Source organism: Rhinolophus hipposideros, assembly GCF_964194185.1.
Source record: "Rhinolophus hipposideros genome assembly, chromosome: 5".
Taxonomy (NCBI): domain Eukaryota; kingdom Metazoa; phylum Chordata; class Mammalia; order Chiroptera; family Rhinolophidae; genus Rhinolophus; species Rhinolophus hipposideros.
In genome coordinates, this window is record NC_138051.1 from 32065008 (window position 1) to 32090228 (window position 25221).

The 25221-nt window shown below is 43.0% G+C and overlaps 1 protein-coding gene across 1 annotated transcript in view; it reads left to right on the forward strand.

The window, feature by feature from the left end:
• Positions 1-21355, forward strand: part of LOC308497862 (ryanodine receptor 3) — a gene marked incomplete at its 3' end in the record, with an annotated part of 275261 nt that extends 253906 nt beyond the window's left edge. Inside the window, exons 60-66 of the mRNA XM_081048956.1 lie at positions 139-188; positions 573-633; positions 2488-2726; positions 4136-4217; positions 12194-12324; positions 18525-18845; positions 21012-21355. Of these exons, the coding sequence (XP_080905082.1) occupies positions 139-188; positions 573-633; positions 2488-2726; positions 4136-4217; positions 12194-12324; positions 18525-18845; positions 21012-21355 (1228 nt within the window). The remainder of the gene's footprint in view (positions 1-138; positions 189-572; positions 634-2487; positions 2727-4135; positions 4218-12193; positions 12325-18524; positions 18846-21011) is intronic.
• Between the last annotated feature and the right edge of the window lie 3866 nt (positions 21356-25221).

Here is a 25221-nt window from a genome sequence, read left to right on the forward strand (position 1 = left end):
CTGAAAAGGAACACTGCACCTTCCCAGAGCGCCACACTGTGCTCTTTGTTTTACAGCATGGGGGTCAGGGGCAGAGGGAGGAACAAATTAGTCTTTGAATCTCTGTACCTTTTGGACTCACGTTCTTTTCTGCTTCAGCCTATTCTGCAAACTTGCTGCTCTTGTTCGACACAGAATCTCCCTCTTTGGTGAGTGAAAAGAGGTTTACTAAAGGCTGCACTTCCCCCTGTAATTCTCCTGAACTCACATTTTGCCCTTGTCTGCGGCTCCTGAAGACAACCTGAGACTTGGGACGTAGGTGTCACCTAAATTCGCCACAGAAAATTGGTCTGAAGTATGATAAATGACCTCTCTATCCCTTTAACAGCTCAGATTTTCCACCCCAATGAATGTTTTAAACTCTGCCTCTAACATCCATCATGAAGCAGATGCGTGAGGCCAGAGATAAATGCCTTGTCTCTGAACATAGGCCTGGCACTTTCTGGGTGGGTGGTTTGTGCATATTGAGAAGATTGCATTTGAAAGACAGGCTGAATGGTGTGGGGAGTCACAGGTGATATTTTTGATTCTAGGAAGTGATTCTATTACAATGGTGAGCTGTCTTCACATCTTAGCTCAGACGCTTGACACAAGGTAAGCCTGCCCAATTTTTTCCCAGTACTTTCTCAAGATTCCCTCTCCAGCCCTCTCTTCTCACTTATCATTGTACTGAAGAGAAGATGTGTCACAGCTCTGTAGGAGCTGGAGAGAGGGGGCACACAGGGAAAAGGTGAATCTTACTCTGGCGTTAGCATTCTCGGTTTCCAGTTCACATGATGGAACCCACCGTCGTGGCATATCCTGAACTCTGAAAGCTGAGCATTTGATCAATTCTTGTCTTCTTTTACTGAGAAATTCGTCTTTCTGAAGGCAAAATGTATATTGTGACAAAGTGTCACTTCGTACCTAATTCTCCACAAAAAAAGGAAGAGCTGCGGGACGGGTGGCGAGGCCATAGCATCATCCTGGAAGAGGGGACCATAGCACTCTGAAGTCAGATGGCCCAGGAAAAAAAAGCAGGGAGATGTGATTACCAAATAATCAGAGACAAAGTTCGGTTTGAGCCCATGGCCTTGGCGGTCTGGTAGGCAAGATGGCTGAACAGGAACAGAAATCGTGTGTGTGTGTGTGTGTGTGTGTAATTCTGGTAATATAAACATATTTGATGAGATAAAAGAGAGGAGCAGTGAAAAGGACTGACAGGGAGCTTTCTTTACACATTATGTTGCACCCTTGCAAAAGTTGGAAGGAAGACACACATCTTAAAACCCAATGTAGAAAATCGGTCCCAACCTAAAAGAGGGACCAAAAGATGAAAATCCACCACAAAGAATAGTTACCAAAAAAAAAAAAAAGTTAAGGGTAATTAAATTCAGATTTAGGGGAGAAACAATCACGTAGAGATACTAGGACAGCACAAAGTTTGCAGGATCAGACCAAAGCCTCCCAGTTGAAATCCCTTGCAATTAGGACAAGGGATCTTTTCTCCCAGAAACATGTGGGGTGCCTTGACAGAGAGTTCACTTTTTTAAAAAATGTAGGTCGGTGTGTTTGATCATCATTCCTGAAAAAAGCTGTGACTAGAAAGTTAGAAAGATGGTAGGTAGCTCAGGAATACTTACAGGATAGAAGCAAACCTCACTGACTTTATTTCCTTGTTTTTATTGTTCTGGTTGGTTGGATGATGGTCATGAAAATGCTAGATAAAAAGCAACTGTCCTTGGAAAAAGCCTATTATAATCTTGTGAATAAGATGTAGAAATATGGAAAATATGACTTGAAGGCTGTGTTCCAATTCTAAGTTTTATAAAATAGTTTTGACGGAAAGCCTGAGACCCATAGCTAATCTCCATGCCCACTTGGTTTTTTCAGTGGTCTAAGTTGTCTGTTTTAAAAGGGGTTCATTGACCCTCTCCCTTACCCTTCTCCAAGCTAAGACATCCCTGCAAGCTGACAGAAATCTAAGCTTCAGTTGATTTATTTCTTTGATCTCTCTCTCTAAGAGGTCCTGCATCAAGGACAGCTAGTATTTCTACCTAGGCCTTATAAAAGTTGCTTATCCTATGATGAGCTGCAAGAAAAACTGCCCTCACCCTCCTCTTAATGAGATATTTACAGAAGTATGTAGCCAGCCACAACGTGATACACATAGCAGGTGACCAAAATCAGTTTTATTCTAAACCGTCCTCTACGTTTCCTGAAGGCTTGAGCACAGATTCCCTCAAACTGAGCACACCATCCAGTTGCCAGCCCCCTTTGGGACTGTGTGATCCAGGTTTCTTCCTGGACTCTCACTGCTCCCTCCATCTCTCCTGACACAGTATCACCTGGTGACGGGAGTGTCAAAAGTCTGCCCAGGTTGCAGAGCAAGTCACCAGTTTCAAGAAGGGGGTTGGTTGGCCAAAGGTTCGGAATATGCTTCTGGTTTTGAACATTGATTGCTTACAGGACTGTCATGAAGTCAGGCTCAGAGCTGGTGAAGGCTGGGTTACGAGCTTTCTTTGAAAATGCTGCGGAAGACTTAGAGAAGACTTCCGAAAACCTGAAGCTCGGGAAGTTTACCCATTCCAGAACACAGATTAAAGGCGTTTCTCAGAATATTAACTACACCACAGTGGCGCTGCTCCCCATCCTGACGTCCATCTTTGAGCACGTTGCTCAGCATCAGTTCGGGATGGATTTACTCCGTGAGTCAGACTGCTGTGTGGCATGAATTTATATGCACGTGACCACAGACAGGAAGTGTGTGGCTCATTCATGGAGGTGGCCCTTGAGGGCAGAGTAGAGAGAGAATTATTCCACGCTTTTTTCTTCTTAGATTTAAAAATTAAGTAGTAGACTTGGAGGGGGAGAAATCCCCAGATTTGAGTGTCTAATGTTTCATCTCTTCCCACTGTTATTCATGACCAGAATCGTCCACCCGCTAGTTTAGCTCCCAGTCAGGGCGTCCACCCTCAATTTGAAAAGGTTTTTTGAGTAATCAATCCAGCAGGAGATGTAGGTTTGTTGCCAGGGTTTTACAGACACCAGTTTTTCTGTTAAGAAGCCCTAACTTATTCATTCAATGCCAGGAGCAAGGGAAAGCTACTAACATTTCCTTATCTGAGTCTTCCGCAGATCGTAGTGGGTCGGTTTTATTTTAATTTGCATTAAGTACATGGTACAGCCTCCTTGTGCAAATATTCTGCCACCGCGCTTCAGATGCACACTTTAAATGTTGGCACGTGGTTTAATGTAATTTAATCAGTTGTCAATAGCTAAAGCTGTCTCTCCCATATTCCTGAACAACTGAAAATCAGTTATTTCCGTGGGGCTGGAGTGGGGGAGAAATGGGGGAACATCCAAACTTATTATTTCATGTCATGGAAACAATGTACCTGCTTCTTAAAAAATAAAAAATGAAATTAGCTCTCATTGTGTTAAATTAGTGCCAGCATTGTTATCAGTTCCAGACATTAACAGGGGCATGTGGACTACAGATTAAACTTTGGGAGTTCCTGAGCAGAGCATGCCTTTCCCTTAGGAATCATGGCAAAATCATGATCTGATTGAACTGCCTTTGGGAAAACATCCATCAGAGTACTTGGATCAGGTGGACATGAGGAATTTTGCTCTGTCTCTGAAGAGGTAGAGACATTGTACATATCTTCCTAAGAAATGAACAAAGAAACTTGAGATTTCTTGCATTCTTCCTTTCAAAGGAAGAAAATATTGCTCTGGATAAAATTTGACTACAGTGTCTCCCTCTGTTGGTCATGGTGGTGGGAGGAGCGGGGGAATCCCACATGGAAGGACTCATTGGTCCAATGATTCCTTTCCCTGAGAAGCAATGTGATCTACATCATAAGCCCCACAGAGGAACTGGGATGGCTCAGTGGAGGATGTTTTCCTGCCAGGGTTTTCTCTCCCTGTTCAGCAACAAGCATGTGGGTGGAAAGGGGCTATATGCATTTAAAAGAGAAGGGAAGGGAGAAATATCTTTGGTTCTTGGGTGATGCCAACATATTTTTTTCTGTTGGTGGACCCTTTCTGTGTGAGGGAGGTGGAGCGTTGGGATGGCTACCTGGTAATGACGGCTCCTTTTTATTCTTTTCAGTGGGTGACGTGCAGATGTCATGCTACCACATACTGTTCAGCCTCTACTCCCTTGGGACGGGAAAGAACATCTACGTTGAAAGGTAATTAGTGAACAGAAGAGGCTAACACATTCAGGCTCAGAAAAATGTTCCTTGCAGTCTTTAAACACTTAGTAATAGCATCTTTTCAATCCAACAACATCAAAATGCTCACTGAAATGGGATGGCGATCTTGAACCTAGGTTATGAAATATGTATGGCAATATTAGGAAGTATAGTGAGGCTGTTGAGATTTATGACTCCTATGGAGATATCTGGTGAATGTATGTGGCAGGAGGAGCAATTTAACCCAGCTAAATCACGTGCTCGTGGCCAAAATATGTCGAAGAAATAAATGTTTGTTTCTTCATAACTGCAGTTTCCATGTAGCTTCCAGAGTTCTTATGATGAAAGCTAACTGAGAAGCTCAAGGAACATGAGGCAGTTGCTTTAGTGTTTAATGAGTTTCTGTGTGATACAACCCTGGCCCTTGACCATTCTCAGCTGTCAAATCAGCTCTAGTTGTAAACAAGGCCACACCACTTCGTAGCAGAAATGCCATTCTGTAATCTTGAATCTGCACAAGCTGATTTGCAGAGGTGCTTGGGTTCCGCCTTTGTTCTCTAATCCGCCTGGAGCCATGGGGGCCTTTGGTGACCCCTCGCTTTTCACTATCAAATGCCAGGTGTTGTGCTGTTCTGTTTAAATCCACGGGGAAGATCAGAAGGATAAACACAGTATTAATCAAACTCTGGACTTAGTCTTATCCTTGGAAGACTTTATTTCCCCCCCTTTTTTTTTTGCCCTTCCAAATGAGGAGACTGGAACAAATTCGATCTGTGCTTAAAATTGCTTAACATCCCTTGGCATCTATGCCCCGCGTTCCTCCTCCGTTTATGATGCGATTATCAAACAAACCAACAATAAGTCCTGTTTCCCATCAAAACAGGCATAAATTCTAATGGCAGTTTCTCAATAAAGCAAAAACAGACTTTGGCTCCTTCCTTTAAGAACTAAAGAACTAATGACTTGAAGTTATGTACTAGTAACCAAAAAATGTTGATAAAATGTCTGTCTTCATGATCACAGCTTCGAAATAGCTTCCAGCATTCAAGAAGTTAGTACAGGACCTAATGACTAACGTGTTTTGATTATGATTTTAATTCCTTATAGTTACATAGCTTTCCTTATTATTTTAGATAACATATGGATAAATAGCTTTGTCATTTAGGAATCGGAACCAGGCAGACAAAACTTTTAATCATATTTTATACCAACTCAACAAGAGAATTAATAAAATGTTTTTAATTTAATACTGAATTTCACTTAGGGAAGGTGTCTTTCATTCATTTCTTCCATTAAGCATATATGAATATTTTTTCAATATCTTGTTGTGTCAGTTTATATGTGTGTACATCCACATACATCTCTCTGTATGTGTATGTTTCTTTGTATATTTTTTCAAACTTATGCATTATTCTCTTGCTAAAAAAAAAAAACGAAAGAAAAAAGCCAAAGAAAGGTCAACTCTGAAATGTCAGACCAGAAAAAGACTGCTCTTCATATGCCTTTTTATGCTTTATTCATATATTCATTCCAGTTTTATTGCCTATCTGCTCTCCATAACATTGTGAACACTGGGGCCAGTGCCTTATACTCTGTAGCAGCAGTCAAGGTTGAAAGAAGCACCTAGATCAAGGCTGTCCCTATTGCCTCTCTGACAGTTAAGGAAGCAATGAAGGAACTGAAATTTTTAAATCCTAGAGTTGTGATGCTGCCACTATTAATGACTTTTATTTGTTTATTTTCTTTCTTTTGTATTGGCAAAGTAAGATAAGTATATATTTTAATAAGATATACTTATTAAAAAATCAAACAGTACAGAAGTATGTAAAGTTCAAAGCCTACTGTTTTCTTCATCCCAGACCACACTCCCCCCACCCCCCCACCCCCCCACACACACCCCTGGATCCAATTCCCCAAGGAAGCCACTAGTAACCGTTTGGTTTGTTTCATTCCAGGTGTTTTCTACATCTTTGCATTTTTACAGACGTGGTATCATAATATTGCTTTGTAACACTGTCTTTTGGATGAAGCTAAAAACTGCATTTCTTTATCATACAACTCATTTTGAAATTCATCTTTTAGATAAAATAATCATTAATTCTCTATGTAAGAATAAGCAAATTTAGTATACTTATATTCCTAGCTACTTAACCTTTGTATCTTTCCTTTTTTGCTTTATAATTTCTTAAAATATTTACATTCTATTCTAGAACCAGTATTCTCTGAGTTGTTTACATGATTTAGTATGTAGCCAATTCTTTGGAATCCTGACCTTCCCATTTCAAAATTTTTATTTTTATTTATATCTTAGTTTACCAGATTCATCACTAAGTATTTCTTTCTATAAGTGCTCTCACTCTTAAGTCTTTGCATGTTTTGGAATGTCATCCCTTGATTTTATATCTGAACATTTTCCACAATACAAAATCCTTGGGTCATAATTTTCTTCCCTCAAAAGCATAAAAACTTTGCTTCTTTGTGTTCTGACAATATATATACCATTGACTAGGTGATTTATTCCATTTTCACATGACTTTACAGTAGGAAGGGGGAAGCTGTCTGTTCACTGGATTCTTTCTTTGGTCTTAAAATTCATTAATGTCACTATACTATGTCCCAGGATTGTTTGTCTGTATCAGTTCCCTTGGCTTCTTTTCAAAACAATGTGCACCCTCAGTCTTCAGAATTAAGTCTTACTTTATTTAATGAATCTTTGTTTTATGGTATAGTTGTTGAAGTTTCTTTTTTATTTCAATCTGTTGTTCAGAGAGGGAAATGATGTGTATTTATTGGCTTTTTCCTAAATCTTCTACATCTCTCATTTTCTCTCTAATCACTTTTGGCTAATTCTTCTTTTCTGTTTTGTGTTTGTATTCTTTTTCTCAAATTTTCTCCGTGTTACTGTTTTTGTTTTATTATCTGTGACTGTATACAGAGTGCTTCTGGTTTGTTTGTTTGTTTCCTAGATAATTCGTCCTCTGAGCTACTGTGTTTCCCTGAAAATAAGACCTAGCCGGACAATCAGCTCTAATACATCTTTTGGAGCAAAAATTAATATAATACCTGGTTACATTATATTGTATTGTATTGTAGTGTAGTGTAGTATATTGTATTATATTATATTACATTATATTATATTAGACCAGGTCTTATTTTCAGGGAAACATGGTATGTTTCTCTTCTATTTCTCAAGAAGGGAAAGTAGCATGCGTGCATGCATGTATGACTCTGTGTGTGCACGTGTGTGTATTCAAGTGGAGGACACTATACAGGGATGAAACATCAGACAACTTCATATCTAAGAAGCTGAATCAGAACTAACTCTTTCTCACTAAATCAGCAGTGCCTTTAGCCCTAGGAGTGCATCCACCCTTAGCCTTGGGTGTCCTCCACAAAAGCAGGCAGCTGGCCCAGGTGAGAAGTTGATGAAATTCTTTAGTGCATCCTATGGTCACAGGACTTTTGCTTAGTAAGTTAATGTATGTTTGTTCTCTACTTTAGATGACCTAGGTCAGCAGCTACAAAACAGGTTACTTCTTTCTCTTCCACTCCACCTTACCTCCAGTGGTTTCTCCAGGCTAGGAGTGCAGGTCAGAATCATGGCAGATGGCACGTACACCTACTCTGGTCCTGTCTGCCGCTCTGCAACTTGTAACCTGGGCCCCATACACATGTCCAACTGTTCTCGCAGGGCCTACTCACACCCTTAATCCTCATTGTTTCAAGCAAAACCTGATATTCCGGGCTCCTCAAAAATCTCCATGTTTACTTCCAGAAATTTCTACACTCTGCTCTAAGTCTGGAAAGTGTGTTTCAGTTTCAGCATTGTCACTTGACTTGGTTCATACTTTGTGGTTTGAAGTTATCACAGTTTCTAATTCAGCTTAGATCTAAATTTCTTACAATTTCCCCCCAATTCTTGTGCGTTTTAGGGAGGACATAAGAGTAACACCCATGGTTTCTCTACCACTTTTTACTGAAGTTTCTTTGACTAATGACTGTCTGTAGGGTTGCAAGGAAACCACTAAATCTTTGGTTTCCAGCTATAGCTTGAATGTGCACTATGAATAGAAAAGACCACAGACACCTCAGTGGTTGGGTTGACTGTAGGAGGAAAAAGGCATTGAAACATTCTAGAGTCCTGTCTTTTAGAATATTTTTTAATTGAGACAATACCGAGAAGTTCATTAACAAGCGGAGTTTTCAGATACAAAATTTCAGAGAAGGGTAAAGGCTTTTATGCATTTAACCATGGAGAATATTCACATTCTTTAATATGAAGATACTTTAATTAATTGATAGAGCATTTGATGGGGGTTTGTCAAGAAAGCTAAGTTTGGGGGCCAGCCCGGTGGCTCAGGTGGTTAGAGCTCCGTGCTCCTAACTCCGAAGGCTGCCAGTTCGATTCCCACATGGGCCAGTGGGCTCTCAACCACAAGGTTGCCAGTTCAATTCCTCGAGTCCCGCAAGGGATGGTGGGCTCCGCCCCCTGCAACTAAGATTGTACAAGGCACCTTGAGCTGAGCTGCCTTGAGCTGAGCTGCCAGTGAGCTCCCAGATGGCTCAGTTGGTTGGAGCGTGTCCTCTCAACCACAAGGTTGCCGGTTTCGACTCCCGCAAGGGATGGTGGGCTGCGCCCCCTGCAACTAGCAACTGGACCTGGAACTAAGCTGCACCCTCCATAACTAAAATTGAAAGGACAACAACTTGACTTGGAGAAAAATCCTGGAAGTACACACTTGTTCCCCTTCCCCAAGAAAATCTTTAAAAAAAAAAAGAAAGCTAAGTTTTGAAATTGATTACATTGAGCATTGAATCTCCATTTTATTTCAAATGAAAACTGTGTTTTCCCCTTCATACTTTAGAGAGATTTATTTCTTCCTTCCTGTCCTGTCCCCTTTGACCTATTGTTTCTGATAGAACATTTCACACTTTCCCTAAACCCCTGCGATTGCTAGAATTGCTTTGTAGAACCATGCCCAGCACACCCTCTCTGGCCCTCTGCTGCCCTGTTGTTACCTCTCTTAGCATTCTCTGGAATATAGGTGAAGGAACTTTCAAAATTGCAAAGCTCCAGATGTGCGCAAGGCATAATTATTATTACAACGATGAGTTTGTCTCTGCCTATGTCCCTGGCAATAAACATTTGTGACACAGGAGCCCCCGATCCATGAAATAAAATTCAGAGAATGACTTAGGAAGTAACAAACTGAAAGACAAATTGAACCAAACAAGTACAAATTGAAGTTCCTTCAATCTCTCACCATTGACCAGGTGCTATTACATGGGGGGTGGAGGGGGAGTCTGTACTAGGCAGTCGGAACTGAGGGGGGAAGAAGAACCAATTTCCATATCCAGTGATAAAGTGTTCAACAAGATCCTTTGGTCACTGTGGGGCTGCTGGGAGTGATCCACACCCACACTGCCCCTGGGCAGCAGTAATGACCAGAGAAGCATGATAACAACAGGCTTTTGTCCAGCTCAATCTCTCTAGGGCCTGGAGGCCAAGGTCATTCACTCTGGTATTTCACAGCCAGGAGCATTCATTGGCAGACCACAGGGCTTTACTTTTACAGTACATTAAAGAGAGAGGCCGAGAGAACTGTTGTTTTTATCCCTATTGGCCCAGTGGCTAATTAGCACCGTTGTACACTCCACACTCGAAAATGCCCTGTCAGGAGCTTGTAGAGACTCAGGATTCTCAGTAATTAGTATCGGGGAGAACAGGGACACGCGTCAGTGCAGCACTGGAGAACTATCTTTTGTCCCAAGGACTGCCTTTGTATCAGACTAACTTTCTAGAAATCCCATGTCATGAGATCATGACTTCAATTTCAGTGACAGCAAGGGAAAGAGAGGAATAAAAGGTCTATTTGCACCAAAACAACACAGGACCCACCGTTTCACAGGTTCACCTCCCTGGGCCAACTGAAATATGCTTACATTTGATATTGCCCCTTGTCCTCCCTGATTGTCACCCAGATTTTTTTTTAATCGATTCTCTCCCTATGGCATTTCTTTCCCCTTCACAATTTAGCTCCTTATTTCCTGCTCCTCCTCAAAAGGCAAGACTGAGAAGAGATACGGTATTTCTTCTCATTGACCGCTGTGGCTGTGAGATTTGACCGAACAAACCAGCCTTTTGTAGTGATATACACAGGCCCTCACTCTCCTCAACTGTCACTGAGGGTGTTGGTCATTCAGGTCTGAGGTTAAAACGATACCCCTCTTCTTAGGCTTTTCTACCACCTTGAGCTTCGCAAAGAAGGGAAGTCATGGGGAAGAAAAGGTGGGGAGAAGGAGTGCACGGTGAGGGAAACTGGACTGTCCTAGGGTCTGCTCGGAAGTGAAGCAACCACTGCCAGAGCTTCCCAGAGAGTAGCCCTGGTCTCCGTATCCCTGCTCCCTGACTCCTCAGGAAACAGTGGCTCCCCTACTCACCCGCCACCGTAGAGTAAATGCTTGTTATCCACCTCCAGAGACCCTACGGTTTTGACATTCTGGCTGCTTTGTGCTGGCGGATGTGTTGGCTGCTGTCATAGTGAAGGGCAATTAATACAGTCTTGGGTGCAGGTTTTGGCGCAAGCAGAAGGGGGAACCCTGAGGGTGGAATGCCTTTCTGTTTCCACAGAATTGCAGTAGTGGGATAAGCAATTACTCTTGGCCCCAAGTGCACCCTCTCTTGCTGCCAGTTTTCTCCATGATGGTTCTGTAACATCCCCAGAGATGCAGCCTGATACCCTCGGCTTCCGGGGATCGTGCTAGTGGGCTTCGTACGCACAGACCAGTGCTCAATTTGAGTTAACCAGTCACAGAGGAAGGCAAGCAAGATGGGCTTGAACACTGTAAGCCCTTCCAATTCTTAATTATAGACCTATTGTCTACATTTTCCACTAATTATCTTTATACCCTGGGCTAACAAAGGACTCACAGTATTTCTTTGAAGAAAATTTTCCCCTTATTTGGGAACTGACATCACATATGTAACTCACAGACAGGTGTGTAACCTGTCCATGATTGGATGCCAGTGGATGGTGGGCAGAAGATATTGATGGGTGAAAAGTAGATGGTTCTGATCTCTCATTCCTCAGAAAACAACAGATATCAGCCCCCATCCGGCGCCCGCAAGCCAGCACTATCTCTGCTTTGTCTCACTAGCAGAAAGGACCTGCTGGGTTGGGCAGTACAACTTCAGGGCTAAGCCCAGGTCTGGAAGGGGGCAGTGTTATTTCAGTACTAGCTCCACTTTGGCCAGCCAGTAGCTGGTTCCTATCACATATGCTTGTAGACTTGGTTATCCCCCCAAGAGAGCACAAATCCGCCCACGTAGAGACCTAGAAATCTCATCTAGGAGTCCCAAGCATTTGTTTTTGTTTGGTTGCTTGTCTCACAGAAAGACTTAAAATCCAGAGCTTAATATATAGTGGACACTCAAATATTTGTGAAAGTAAGAGAGAGAAATAACAGGTGTCAGAGGTCTTTCTTCTAAATCAAGCAATGTGCTTTAAAGCCTATTGTTTCTATTGCAAGACAGGTCTTTTGTTTGGTGTCTAATTGATGCTTTTGGCCCATTATCTACTGTTCCCACTGGTGAACACAGGCTCCGTCCATAGCAGGGAATAGATACAGAGAAATTACACACAAGATTTCAAAACATTTTGAGAACAATGAGGATCAAATTCAATTTGGATGCCAGAAAAACTTGCTTTCAGACACACTGGAGCGAGGAACAAATCAACATATTGTATTACATCACCTTAGCCAGTTAAGAACTAGCTTCCAAGTAATGAGACCATCGCAAACCATTGGTTAGTGTTCAGTGAAAGATGGGAGAGCGGGGGGACAAGTGCATGCAACCTTGCTGAGCCCAGTGCCCAGGCATGTCCAGTGGAGTAATTTAAGGGGAAGTGGTCTGAGACATCCTGGGAGAGGGGCCTGGCCTGCCACTTCTAAATGCACTTCTTTGTTTCTAGACAACGTCCTGCCCTTGGAGAATGTCTGGCTTCACTGGCAGCTGCCATCCCGGTGGCGTTCCTGGAGCCCACCCTTAACCGCTACAATCCACTCTCAGTCTTCAACACCAAAACCCCCAGGGAGAGATCTAGTAAGTATCTTCCCACAGAGGTCATCAACCCATGTGCAGAGAGGAGAGCAGCCAGGAAGGAAGGCCACGCAGGCAGGGAGCAGCAGCCCTGCACACTAATGGTTTACGGTCTGAGAGGGAGGCCAGAGCTGGGCCTGTGTTGCATGTGTCCTTCATACTGGAATATTAGATATGGGCGAGTCCTTTATTATCGTTAGACTTTGGTTTCCTCCCATATAAAATGAGGAGACAACATAGTTAATTTCTAAATCCCTTCCATCCGAAAACCTCAGGTTGTCTTGTCTGCCTGGATCTCAGTTCTCCTCCTGCACCTGGAAATGTGGCGACTTGTTCACAGCTCCTCTCCGCAGTGTCAACAGAAGGGGCACATCTGCACGAATAACCTAATTATACTCTTCCAGTCCAAGGAGACACTTTCCAAGGAGGAGGAACACATGTTCTCCATCTTGATGGGAAAACAAAGCATGGAAAAACACCGCAGGGAACTGACATCATGCAAGAAACAAAATTTAACCAGAGCATTGATGCACTAAATTCTAGGCAAATTATGACCATGAGCCAAATTGGGCGCACTGCCTGTTTTGGTAAATAACGTCTTACTGGAACTTGGTCACACCCACTTATTGACTTGTTGTCTGTGGCTGCTTTAGCACTATGTTGTGGAGGAAAGTCATTGTTCTTGGCTGAAACTCCCCTGTAGAAAAGACAGATTAACAGGAGATAATTAAAACTATTTTAATCACATACACACGTGATTACACACTTTGAGGGTGCGTCCAGAAACCCCTCAAAGATATGAGACTCAGGTGGCCAGGGGATTGAGCCTTGTATGCCATCTTGAGCTAAGGAAAGGGGTGGGAGTCTGGGGCTTCAAAAGGAAGGAAGGCAATCACAGGAAGGAGAGAAGAAGAAAGGTTTATAGACAAAGGTTGTCCTGCCATGCACATGTCTCTCAGATGAAAAAGTTATGTTTGGTAATAGCTCTCTTCTGGGTAGTTCCCCACCTCGCCCCATTCTAATGCAACTTTATTTTCTAAATGTAGGTTTCCCTGACAAAAGGGTAACTTCTTCTTTTTTTTCCAGAGCTTCTCATTGTGCAGTTTCTTAAAAATAATCAGCTCAAAATAATCCTTAATGCCAAAGAGGCCTATTTTGGAGTGGCACGTGCTGCAGCCCTCCCACTGCAAAGCTGAGTAGTAGTGGCAAAGACTGCCTGGCTGCAGCTTGTCAAATATTTACTGTCTGGCCCTTTACAGAAAAGGTTTTCCTCCCATATTCTAGAATAACTTAGAACTGGAATCCAAGGCAGGTGGTAAACCTGCTTCTGGAGGGTGGAAGTCCTCATATGTGGATGAATTGTGATCCTACTGAAGGGCGGTAGAATAGATGAGCTTCAAGCAGGAACCTTTAATCAGCTTGGACTTCAACTGCAATAATTTGATGTAACACGAAGCAAAAATTTCCACACTGTGGTCTAATCGATATTAAGAAAAAATTTGTAAAAACATAGTAAACTGTTTCAAACCAGAACCATCTTATTCAGAACCAGTATTTCCTTAAAAATATGAATAGGTCATACCAGTAGATGACTAGACTGCATTGCAATTCCATTTAATTCAAGCGCCCTTTTCAAACTGTTGTGAGATCCTAAGGGAGAGAATTCTGAGAGCATAAGGGTTCACGCTATTACAAGAAAAAGGGTCCTTGGCTTAGCGTAGGATAGAATTCAAGCATGAGCTGATCTAGAATTTAAAGTAAAAGTAAGTTTATTTAGCAGAGAGTAACTAAGAAAACAAAGGCCACTCCATAAACAGAGTGGTGGTCTCTAATCGCTAGTGGAAGAGAGACTCCCTCCAACCCCCAGGCTAAGGTTATATGTGTTCTCTGCTTCTATAGAAAATTCACTGGTATGGGGGGAAAGGAGGAGAGAAGAACAATGGTGAGTTTATCTTTAACTTCAGTAAGCTGCAAGAAGAATAAGGGCAAGTTTGTTTTTAACTCTTGTAAAGCACAACCTGTGTTTTCTTTCCGGAGTCTTCACTACATTATGGTTCTAATGGGATCTCTAGTCTGTACCATTGATTAACGTCTGCCTGAGTTCTGTGTCTTGGGGCACGTAGGCAGCAGACTTGGAATCCAACGTCTTAGTTTCTTTTTCTGTAAAAATAATCCTCATGCTTCTTCCCTATATTAATGTTACATGTTGTTACCGTGCTTTCCATCTAAGAATGCAGAGTGCTAAGCTTATTTCCATTTGCTTCTGTTACTTCAGATAAAAGAAGCACATTGTCCCCAGAAGTGATCACTAGGATAATTTAGACAAGTCCGCTTCATAAAATTCTTTTCCCGAGCTAGAATATAGTAGACTAGTGTTCTCAGAGCTAATTCAGACAAACTTTGTTGAGATGCCTCCACTTTCCAAAGTCTTATATGCAGTCTCTAAATTAATTCCCCAACTTCTCAGCCTCATCTCAACCTTTCTCCTCCTTCTTGGACTAGCAAAAATATATTTCCAACCTTGCTTTTTTCCCACTCTCTCATGATTCCAAATGAGTCACATCTTGCAGCTGAGTAGGAGCTGAGCATCCGAACAAGCTTTGGTAGCATTGAGAAAGGGCTGTGACATCTGAAGGCAAATGCCAGCCCAAGTGTTACTCCCCATCTCCAAAGGGACATGGGCCCAGTCGTGACTGTGCTGGATGTTTATATATTCATTCTGCTCCAACTGTGATTCAAGAAATACTGTCTCTGTATCGCAATGTGTAGAGCTACAGCTTGGGAATGAGAGAGGCCTCCTCTGCTCTTGGGCTCATAGAGGTACAGCAGTAGGCAAAACGAGAACTCGACAAAGACAGACGGAGAAAACACTAGGTAGCCTTTGTTGGAGAGGGGAATGACTATCCCATTGTTCCCCTTCTCAAGGACTATGTGAAAAATGTTCCTTTTTATTTTACATTCCTTTACATCGATTTAATAAGACATGCTCATAAATAGAAAAATCCTTGCATACTCGGAAAGAAGAAAAGAGACAAGGATATGATCAGAGACGACATAGTTCTTCATTCATCAGTGACATGCTGTGGGGCTCAGTGCCCAAGTGCCCTGAGCCCACGTTTTGTATCATTCAGTTAATCAACAAAGAATGAATTCCGATCATGTGTATGGCTCTTGAAAAGTAAAGTGTCCATGAACATGTATTCTGGGATAACCGGGTTAGCCTGGAGCCAGAGAATAACTCACTGATGGCTCGATGGACTCTAAGAAGGTAGACTCCATTCATTACACAAAGTGGATGGCCGAAGGGATCACAGAGAGTCAGGGCTGTATAGAGAGACAAGTGATGTGAGTCTTTGGTTTGGAAATACAATATGAACTGATTTATGAAGGCTTCAGTCAATTAGACATCTCTATTAATTGACAGTTGGTGTTTTGCCAGCAGTAACTCAGATTAGTAACTCTTCAATCCTATAAGATCCTGGAGCATTTTCTGACTCATCCAAAAATTATTCATATATGGCTAGAAAAGGTTTAATGCTGGTATATGTCAGTCATTTAAACTAGATAAAATCTTTGGTGATATGTGACAGTGGTCTATTAATCAGAGTAATTAGGTTGGCCAAAACATCCTAGTCACCAGCCAGTTTACCTTTGAAACCCCTCCTAGAATAATCAACCAGAGAGAAAGGAGGGCTAGTTCCCAGTAAGCTCTCTGCCTTTCCTGCAAAGAGGTGGTGCTCTCTGGCACCATCTTCTTGAGAGAAGAACTGCTTAGTGAAGAAAATACAACTTTAGAATTTACTCAGTTGTTCTCAAACTCTGGCATACATCAGAATCACTCAGAAATCTTGTTAGAATAAAGATTGCTGAGTCCTACCAGAGCTGCTAGAATTTCTAATTCAGTAGGTCCAGATTTAGAAGGTCCTAACAAGTTTCCAGGTGATTCTGCCACTACTTCGCTATGAGAGCCATTGATCTAGAAGACGAAAGGACAGTATGTTCTAAGAATGCCCCGGAACAGTCTTGTGTCTGATTCTGATAAGACCCAGCTGAGGCTGTATTTCAGGGAGGTAACTCAGCCGCATTTATTCTGTGGTTTTCTTACGTGGCATTAGAAGAACAAAAATACCATCTGAATCATAAATGTTTCTTCCACTCAAAGACCGATTATATATAAATAACTTTTAAAAGTCAATATAATGACTCCAGTTCAACAACCTCAGTAGCAACTCTATGTTTTTCTTGTAGGAAAAAAAAAGTTTCCATGATGATGTATTGTCTGTGTGACATTGAACACACACACACACACACACACACACACACACACACACACAGATATCCCCAAGCCTTCCCATTTATTGTACAGCAAACAATTGTAAACTTCATTTGTATCTGTGGTGGTTGGCATTGTTCTGTATGCAGAGCTTGAAGGTAGAAAGACTGACTTCTCTGTCTCTACCGATCTGATACTGTTTGTGTAAAATTACTTTGTTGGAAGAGTCCCCCCAGGCCCCCACATTGATGCCACCCATGATTGTTGTTACTCTGCTGCAAGGTACAGGCTAGACTTGTTCTGGGCACATGACCAGCATTGGTTGGGGACCAGGTCTGACCTGTATAATTCCCTTCTGCTATAAATCATGGGAATTCAGTGTTCTTTGGCTTCTTTGCTATGAATCCTTTCGAATTGTCTAAATTTTAAAGGACATTGGTCTATTCTTGACTTCCCAGGAAGAGAGCTCTCTAGCCTTCTACTTGCCAAAGGGTCACGATAATAACAGAAAGTCATCAGCAGGGAGAGGATGTTAGGACCTCAGGGGGGCTGCTCCACAGCAGGGAGCTCCTCCTGGGCCCTCGTGTTGCAAGCTGCCATCCAGTAGAACCACTGGTCTCAATACAGACTCATTGTCTCCACATAGCCAGGATCATTCTGTATCTCTGCTCCAGGCAGTACAATCATGAAAGAAATCAAAGCAGCCCCTTTCAATTGGCCAATATTTCTAATGGCCGAAGAATTTGCTGTGGCCTCTTTTTCATTTTAGTCCTATGGACCTAAAATCTGAAGGAGACTTCAAGCCAGCTGTAACCCCAATGTCAAAGGGCCTGCAGACATAACTGACTTCACTAAACATAAAATCTATTTGAAGTCTTCTGCTTTATCCTTTGAAATTTATAGGAACTTTACATTTCACTTTTAGTATCAAAAATAATTTCCTCAGATCTTCTAGTGGAACTGATATTCTGGAAGAATGCTCCATATTTTCCTTTGGCTGTGGTGCCTGGTGCTTTGGCACCAGTGTGAGAAGTTTGGCCTTTGGGTGGAGTCGGTCTCCTGGACCCCGGTGGACTCTGGGGTGGGTGGGGGGCAGTGAGATCAATGGGTGCAGCTCAGAGCTTTGGGCTTGTGCTTCTTTCTGCTCAGAGCCCTTGTTATCTTCTTACCCATTAGAACCTTAGGACGCTTCTGGTCTCTCCTCCAGGCTTAAGTGAAAAAGTGTCCTTAACCTTAAGGAGAACAGAACAGCTAGCCCCTGGCTTCTTCTGTTTGCTATTCTTGTATCTGACAACCTTTAATGTTGAACTCTGTCTATTGCCGCTTCATTCTCTCTGTCCTTGTTCAGTGAAATGACCTCAGTCATTCTGTATGAGGACAAGATGGGCTCACTCACTACGATGTTTTTCCCCCAGATTTCAATTGGATGGACAGTATTGTTGTCTCTGGTCCAGCTGAAAGAATACGTGAGGAGAGAGGTTTCTTTTTTCTTTTCTAAACAGTACAGGTATAATCCAGGTGATTGAACCACAAGCTGGCAACTATACACTGATGAGTTGCTCTTCTCCTCCTAGTACTGCCATTCCTGCAGTGCATGCACTCAGGCCAAGAGGGAGAAGTGCACAGACTGGCTTTATCACAGAGAAGTCTTATGAAATATCTCTCAGCCATGCCTCTGTTGTGCTCCCTTTACCTTATGTTTAAGTGTTGCACCCTGAGTGTGACAGCTGGGAGGAGAACCCAGCCTCTGGAGGCTGCAGTCTTCCGGCAGACAGCTGAAGACAGAAGCTCCTCCACGTCCAGTGCTCACTCATGCGAGGCTCTGGGCTGGGAACTTCCGTGGAAAGACCAAAGGAAGGGCAGGGCAGGGTAAGAAGTCGCATCATGTGTGCTTTTGAATTACTGTCTCTTTATTCTTCCTCTTGGTCAGTTCTGGGGATGCCAGACACAGTGGACGAGATGTGTCCTGACCTCCCCCAGCTGGAAGCCCTGATGAAGGAAATCAACGACCTGGCCGAGTCGGGGGCCCGGTACACGGAGATGCCCCACATCATCGAGGTGATCTTGCCCATGCTCTGCAACTACCTGTCCTACTGGTGGGAGCGAGGGCCCGAGCACCTGCCGCCCAGCGCCGGGCCCTGGTGCACCCAGGTCACCTCTGAACACCTCAGTGTCATCTTGGGCAACATTCTGAAAATCATCAACAACAACCTGGGCATCGACGAGGCCTCCTGGATGAAACGCATTGCAGGTACCATAGATGCCTTTTCTCCCTTGGCCCTGGCTCAGTGACCAAGAAACCTAGATTCTCTTTTCACCTCTTAGTCTATCTTTACACTATTTCCCTCTACACTCCTTAGTTACTTAACAGTAAAATGAATTCACTTATTCCCTTGTGGAGCTCCTTGGAGCAAATGCTCCTGCCCCACGCCCCAGCTTTCCAGGCCCCTCAGACCTCCAGGAAGCCCTTCTTGATAAACTCTAACTAACTCAGACAATCATTGCTATATTTGCCTTTGGTACTTAAGAATCCCATTTGCTCTTACAGTAACAATTGTCCATACTTTCCTGGTAAGTGATCCTGTGTGTTCTCCACATGTAGAAAACTCACTCTCATCCGGGCTCTACTGGAAGTTCTTAGCATCTGTGTTTCATTTCCTGCTTTCTTAAACTCTCTAACTTAGGTTCACAATAGTATCACTTCGTGAGGTATTTTTGGAGGGGTGTTAGGGGGTATTATATTTCTCTGGGACTCATTGCATGCAGTAGGCTCTTAATGAATGTTGCTAGCTGATTTTGTGTTCCTGAAGCAACTTCAAAAAAGGAAAGGCTTGGAAAATGAATAACCATTATTTCCACAGTCAGGAAACCATGACTATTTAGTGCCCTCTGTGTCAACGTAGAGGCTGAGGACATAGAAGCTAAGGCAAAGTCATTGCAATTGATGGACCTACTGTTTAGATAGAGGACTCCACCATAATAGCTGCACCAGTATCGTCTCCTCGATGGACCACACATGACACACAGTGGCTGGGCCAAAGGGTACTATCAGCACAACTCTGGGGATTTCCCCTCCTGGTCCAATGAGTCGTGTTTCTCTGCAAGACCAAGGAAGAAAAGTTCCTACCTTCTTCCTTTCCCAGAAATGAACTGAGATCAAAATTATAAATATTCTGGGCGCTGATGGCTGCTAGATAATCCATAGATAGGCCCCTGAGAACATGACAGAGATGCTCTTCCTTTCTTACCTGTTGGCCCAAGGATATTGTTTCCCCCAAGGCAATTTGTTGAGGAGTTCTAATGTGTAACTCTGGATTAAGGGAAGGAAGAAGATCAAACGATCAGTTCCCTTAGCTCCCTAGAGGTGCAGAGAGGGAAGATGTCACTGCATGAGGGGCACTGACGGGAACTGGCCTTTTATTCCACAGGTAAATCCACATCCCAGTCAGGCCACTTAAGTCCTGGTGCCTAAACAACGTTGAACTTAAATAGCAACCCAAAATCACCGACATATGGAATAGCCATTCTGATTACAGGTCAAAAGCAGAGGTGCCTGGGGCAGCCTGTTAGCTCAGTTGGTTAGAGCGCAGTGCTCTTAACAATAAGGTTGCCAGTTCGATCCCATATGGGCCACTGTGAGCTGCGCCCTCCACAACTAGATTGAAACAACTACTTGACTTAGAGCTGATGGATCTTGGAAAAATACACTTAAAATAAATAAAAGTTAAAAAAAATCAGAGGTGGCCTTCGTGAGGATCGGGGTGTGAAAAGCAAGCCATGATGGCACTAAGTTACCACTTCTTGGTTAGTGCATCTCAGCATTTACCTTCTGTTTCTAACAGTCTTTTTTATAACAGTAAAGAGTAAGGCAAAATGAGATTACAAAGAAAAAGTGCTAGGATGTAGACTGTTGGGGGTAAGAAATGTGATTGGGTTCATGTGCTTTTAACAATAGATTTTTCTGTAAAATAACCAGAAAGCAAAGTGTTGAGTGCCTACTCCTGACTCAGCACAGAGCTGGTCGTCTTGAACAAAAGGCATCTTGCAATAAATTGATAATCTAGCCAGTGAGCCAAAACCAGTGCAAACGTACTATAAAATAATACAAGATAGTCATTTCAAAGAGCTAAGAGGTATGGCAAATGTCATGCATGCATGAGGATTTCAGGGGTGTCAGGGGCTCTCCGTGGCCTGGAGGAGCAGAACAGGAATCGGGGACCTTCTCCTGTAGCTCCAGTTCCCCGACGGTGGCTTCATGAGAGAGAAGTCCCAAGTGAGATTAAGGAAGGGAGCAAGGAGCAGAGGCCAACCCGACGTGAGGGGTTTCCACAGTCTGAGCTTTCAGTATCACTTCTTTCCTTTTATCAATTGTTATAATACGTGAAATGAGGGGGAGGCCCTTTGTTTGCACATGCAGTGTACGCTCAGCCAATCATCAGCAAGGCCAGGCCTGACCTGCTGAGAAGCCACTTCATCCCAACTCTGGAGAAGCTGAAGAAGAAGGCTGTCAAGACTGTGCAGGAGGAGGAGCAGCTGAAAGCTGACAGCAAAGGGGACACTCAGGAGGCAGAGCTCCTCATCCTGGATGAGTTCGCAGTCCTCTGCCGAGATCTCTACGCCTTTTACCCCATGCTGATTCGCTACGTGGACAACAACAGGTATGGAGGAGACCTGCGGAAGCCTGTCCACAGAATGGAAAGATGGTGTAGGGTTGTGTCAGAGGTGAGAGAGGGAGGTCCCATCTGCCGCCTCCCCCAATAATCCCTAGTGCGAGACCTTTGGGTAGTGCTTTCCTTGACCAGTGAGTCCATATGGTCCACGGCATGGCCACCCCTTCCATCCACCAAGGCTACCATAGGTGAGAGAGAGTTGGTCAGGGAAGGGCAGCAGCAACCCACTCTGCCCTTCTGCTCTTCCATCCCACGTTCATTCAACAGATTTTACCAACTGTGTCAGGCACTGTTCTAGGCACTGGGGGATAAGCTTGAATAAAACAGACAGATGTCTGGCCTAGGGAGTTTTCATTCTGGCAGGGGAGTGAGGCACGCAGACCATAAATAAAATAAGGCTTATATATAATTCATCTACTTATATGTTTACTTACGTACTTGACTTATAAAGGTAAATTGTACAAAGCAGAATAAGGGGAATTATGAGTGCCAGGATGGGGTGGAGTCATAGTTGTCAGCTGATAAGATGAGGTCGGGAACTCTGCAGGTCTGGGGAAGGGTGTTCTAAAAAGAGGGAACATAGGGTGCAAGCCTGAGGAAGGAGCGTGTTTGGTATGTTCGAGGGATCACAAGGAGGCCAGCGTAGCTGGGGAAGAGTGAGGGCTGGGGTGAGCGCAGATATCGGAGAGACAACATGGGGTCAAAGATAGAGGGCCCTGGAGGCCACTGTGAAGGCCTCTGGCTTTTCCTCTGAGTGAAATGAGACGTTGGTGGAGGTTTCGAGCTAATCTTTGATGTGACCTGTTTCATTTTTTGAACACTGTAATGATGGATGGAGGCAAATAAGGAGGTGAGGAGACAAGTGGGAAGGTTCACAGTGATCCCAGTCAGAAGCTGACGGTGCCATGGAGACAGAGCCGACTAGTAGTGGTCGCCAGGGCTGAGGGTGGGGGGTGGGGGGTGGGGGGGGAGAGCAGCTGCTTAATGAGATTGGGCTTTCCCTTCGGAGTCCTGAAAGTGCTCTAGAAATAGATAGTGACAGTCGTTGCCCAACACTGTGAATGTGCTGAATATCAGTAAAGGCAAATTTTATGTTATATGTACTTTACCATGATTAAAAAGAAAAAACGGGTTGATGGTGGCTGGGGCCAGGATGGTAACGGTGAATATTGACAGAAGATACCAGATTCCAGGTCTATTTTGAAGGTAGATCTCTTGGGACTTCCAGATTGGCAATGAGAGAAAAGAGGAAAGTCAAGTCAAAGATGATTCTGGGTAAATGGAAGGATGGAGTTTTCATCCATGGGGGAAGATTGTGGGTGCAGAAGTTCTTTCGGAGAAGATCAGAACATCACTTTTGGATGTAAGACATTTGAGTTGCCTAATCAATATAGAAATGAAAATGTTGAGTGGGCAGTTGAATATGAGTCCAGAGTTCAGGAGAGAGGTCTGCGGTAGACATAGGAATCTAGGAATCATCAACATACTCTGACATGTAATCTTTAGAACCATGAGACTAGATGAGATAAATACAGGATTCAGGGGGAGAGAAGAGGTCCAAGGACTGCAGTTTGTTCTTTCCAACATTAAGAGGTCAGCAGGAGGGTAGGAACCAGTGACTGAGACTGAGAGGGAGCAACAGTGAGACAGAAGGAAAACAACAGAATGTTGTGTCCTGGGTACCAACTTCACAAAGCATTTCCAGTAGGAAAGAATGAAGAATGAAGGTTATTGGTGACATTGACAAGAGCAGTTTCAATGGAGCAATGGAGATGGAGGCCTCTTTGGAGTGGGGTAGAAGAGAATGGGAGAAAAGGCCTTGGAGACAGCAATCCAAACAACTTGTTCAAGGAGTTTTAATGTAAAGGGAAACAGAAATGGGATGCTAGCTGGAGAGAAGATTTTTTAAGATGGGAGACTCATCACTTATTTCTTCATTAATGGAGATGATCCAGTAGAGGAGAAGCTGATTGTGTAAGAGTGAGAGTGAGAATTCCTAAAGCAATGTCCTTGAGCAGGCAAAAGGTGAGCCTCAGGTAGTTCATCTGAGCAGCAGGCAGGAGGGCAGGGAGCAGATGCTAATGCTGGTGGATACATACATACATACATACATACATACATACATGCATACCATATATCTATATCCATATCTGTGGATGGATGGATGGGAGCCTGTAGGAACTCTTTTGTGATTGCTTCCCTTCTTGGTAAAGTACTAGGAAGCAAGAGACTGAGGATGGGGAGAAGCTGCTTGGAGGTCTGAGGAGTAAGGACAAGGTACGAGGCAGTGGCCAGGAGCAGTGGGAGAGCAGATGGACAAGGGAAGTGTAGCGTGATTGTCCGGCAGTGTTAAGGGCCCCACTTGAGATCTGTGGTCCTGAGTTTAAAGTGAGACCCGTCAGCAGGTTGTCTGTCTCTAGCCAATTCAGCTGCTGGGTTCAGGCCCAGAAAAGGAAGAGAGTTGAATTTAACCAGGGCTGGGGTTTTACAAAGTGAGTATGACAAAGAAAACGGGGTTGGGGAGTTGAAGGTGCAGGTAAGAGGGTAATTATAAAGACTGACCATGGAATTTAAGCTGAATGACAGAAATGAGGGCATGAGAGACTAATGACCATGAATAGGAAAAGGAACAAAAGATGGTTGGTCCCAGTGGAAGTCGAAGATCAAATAGGTGTTTCTATTATACCACACCCTCTTAAAGCTTAAAGGCCTAAAATATAAATTTGGGAAAGTTTAATTTTAAAATATCCCATTGTAACCTATTTGAGACCTCTTGAAGGAATGGACAATGTTATATATTTCTGCTACCTGGATTTTCCTGGGTAATTTGATGGAATATTTTGTTTCAGCAAATGAAAACAATAAACATGCTGTCTCTAAAATAAAATAAAATTTAAAAAATATCCCATTGTAGATATTGAAAGGAGCCAGGAATATTTGGGAGAGAACATTGCTAGCATTTTGAGTGGTATACCATGCTGTCATGGGCAGGAAATAGGATATACCCACTTTTAGCATTTACTTTGTAAGGTAAATTGTGCTTACTATTTAAAATAATTTACTTACGATTGGTTATATTTACCATTCCCAGATAAACACCTTATACACACTATATATATGAGTATCTATATTTATAATCCCTTACTTCCTATGGGAAATTTTACTCACTTTCTCAAAAGAAGTCCTGTTTTGAGAGTCATCATTTTAGTCATTTCCAATAACATAAGTATGTTAACAGTTTAGAGAATTTGTGAGAGTTTGAGGTGAAGACAAAAATGAAAGTAGAGTAAGGTTGCTCCGAGAATAGCTCTTTAATGGCATTTGTCACTATTGATGATCAAGACTCAAGATAGAGTGTGTTCCTCCTTCACAGTGTTTGACAGTTGCTAAAAATGGCAATGTCAGAGAGTCTTTGAGATCATCATTAATTCATTCATCCCCACTTTTCAATACATTTTTCCCTGAACACCAGGAAACATTATGGCCATCTGAGCCTTAATGCTTAGAAATGCTTCCTTCCTTTGTGTGTGCCTTTACCTTCCTCAAGTCCTTTCTTCACCCAAAAGAATTAGCTGGCTTGGAGTTATGGGATTTTGGATTTGGCAGGAATATTAGAGGTCACTTCCTCTTTCCTCTAACTGGATGAATAAATATCCCTTTCCTTTTTCCTAGCAGTGCATTTCCTGCCTCTGATTATCTCCCACAGTTACAGACGACGTACAGCTCTCCTGTATGTGCAACTCCCATTCTAGTTCCAGACAGCTAGAACCATTTTGAGCTCAAATCTGTAACTTCTACCATCGGCTCTTTAAATATCAAAGGACACCATCTTGTCCTGTCCTCCTTCACGTTTTCCTCCTCATATTAAACTTTTATACTTCCTTCAGCCCTGTCAAATTTCTTCACTATGTAGAGCACTCTTCACTATCTAGAGTAGTTTCCATTGGTCAGTGTTCA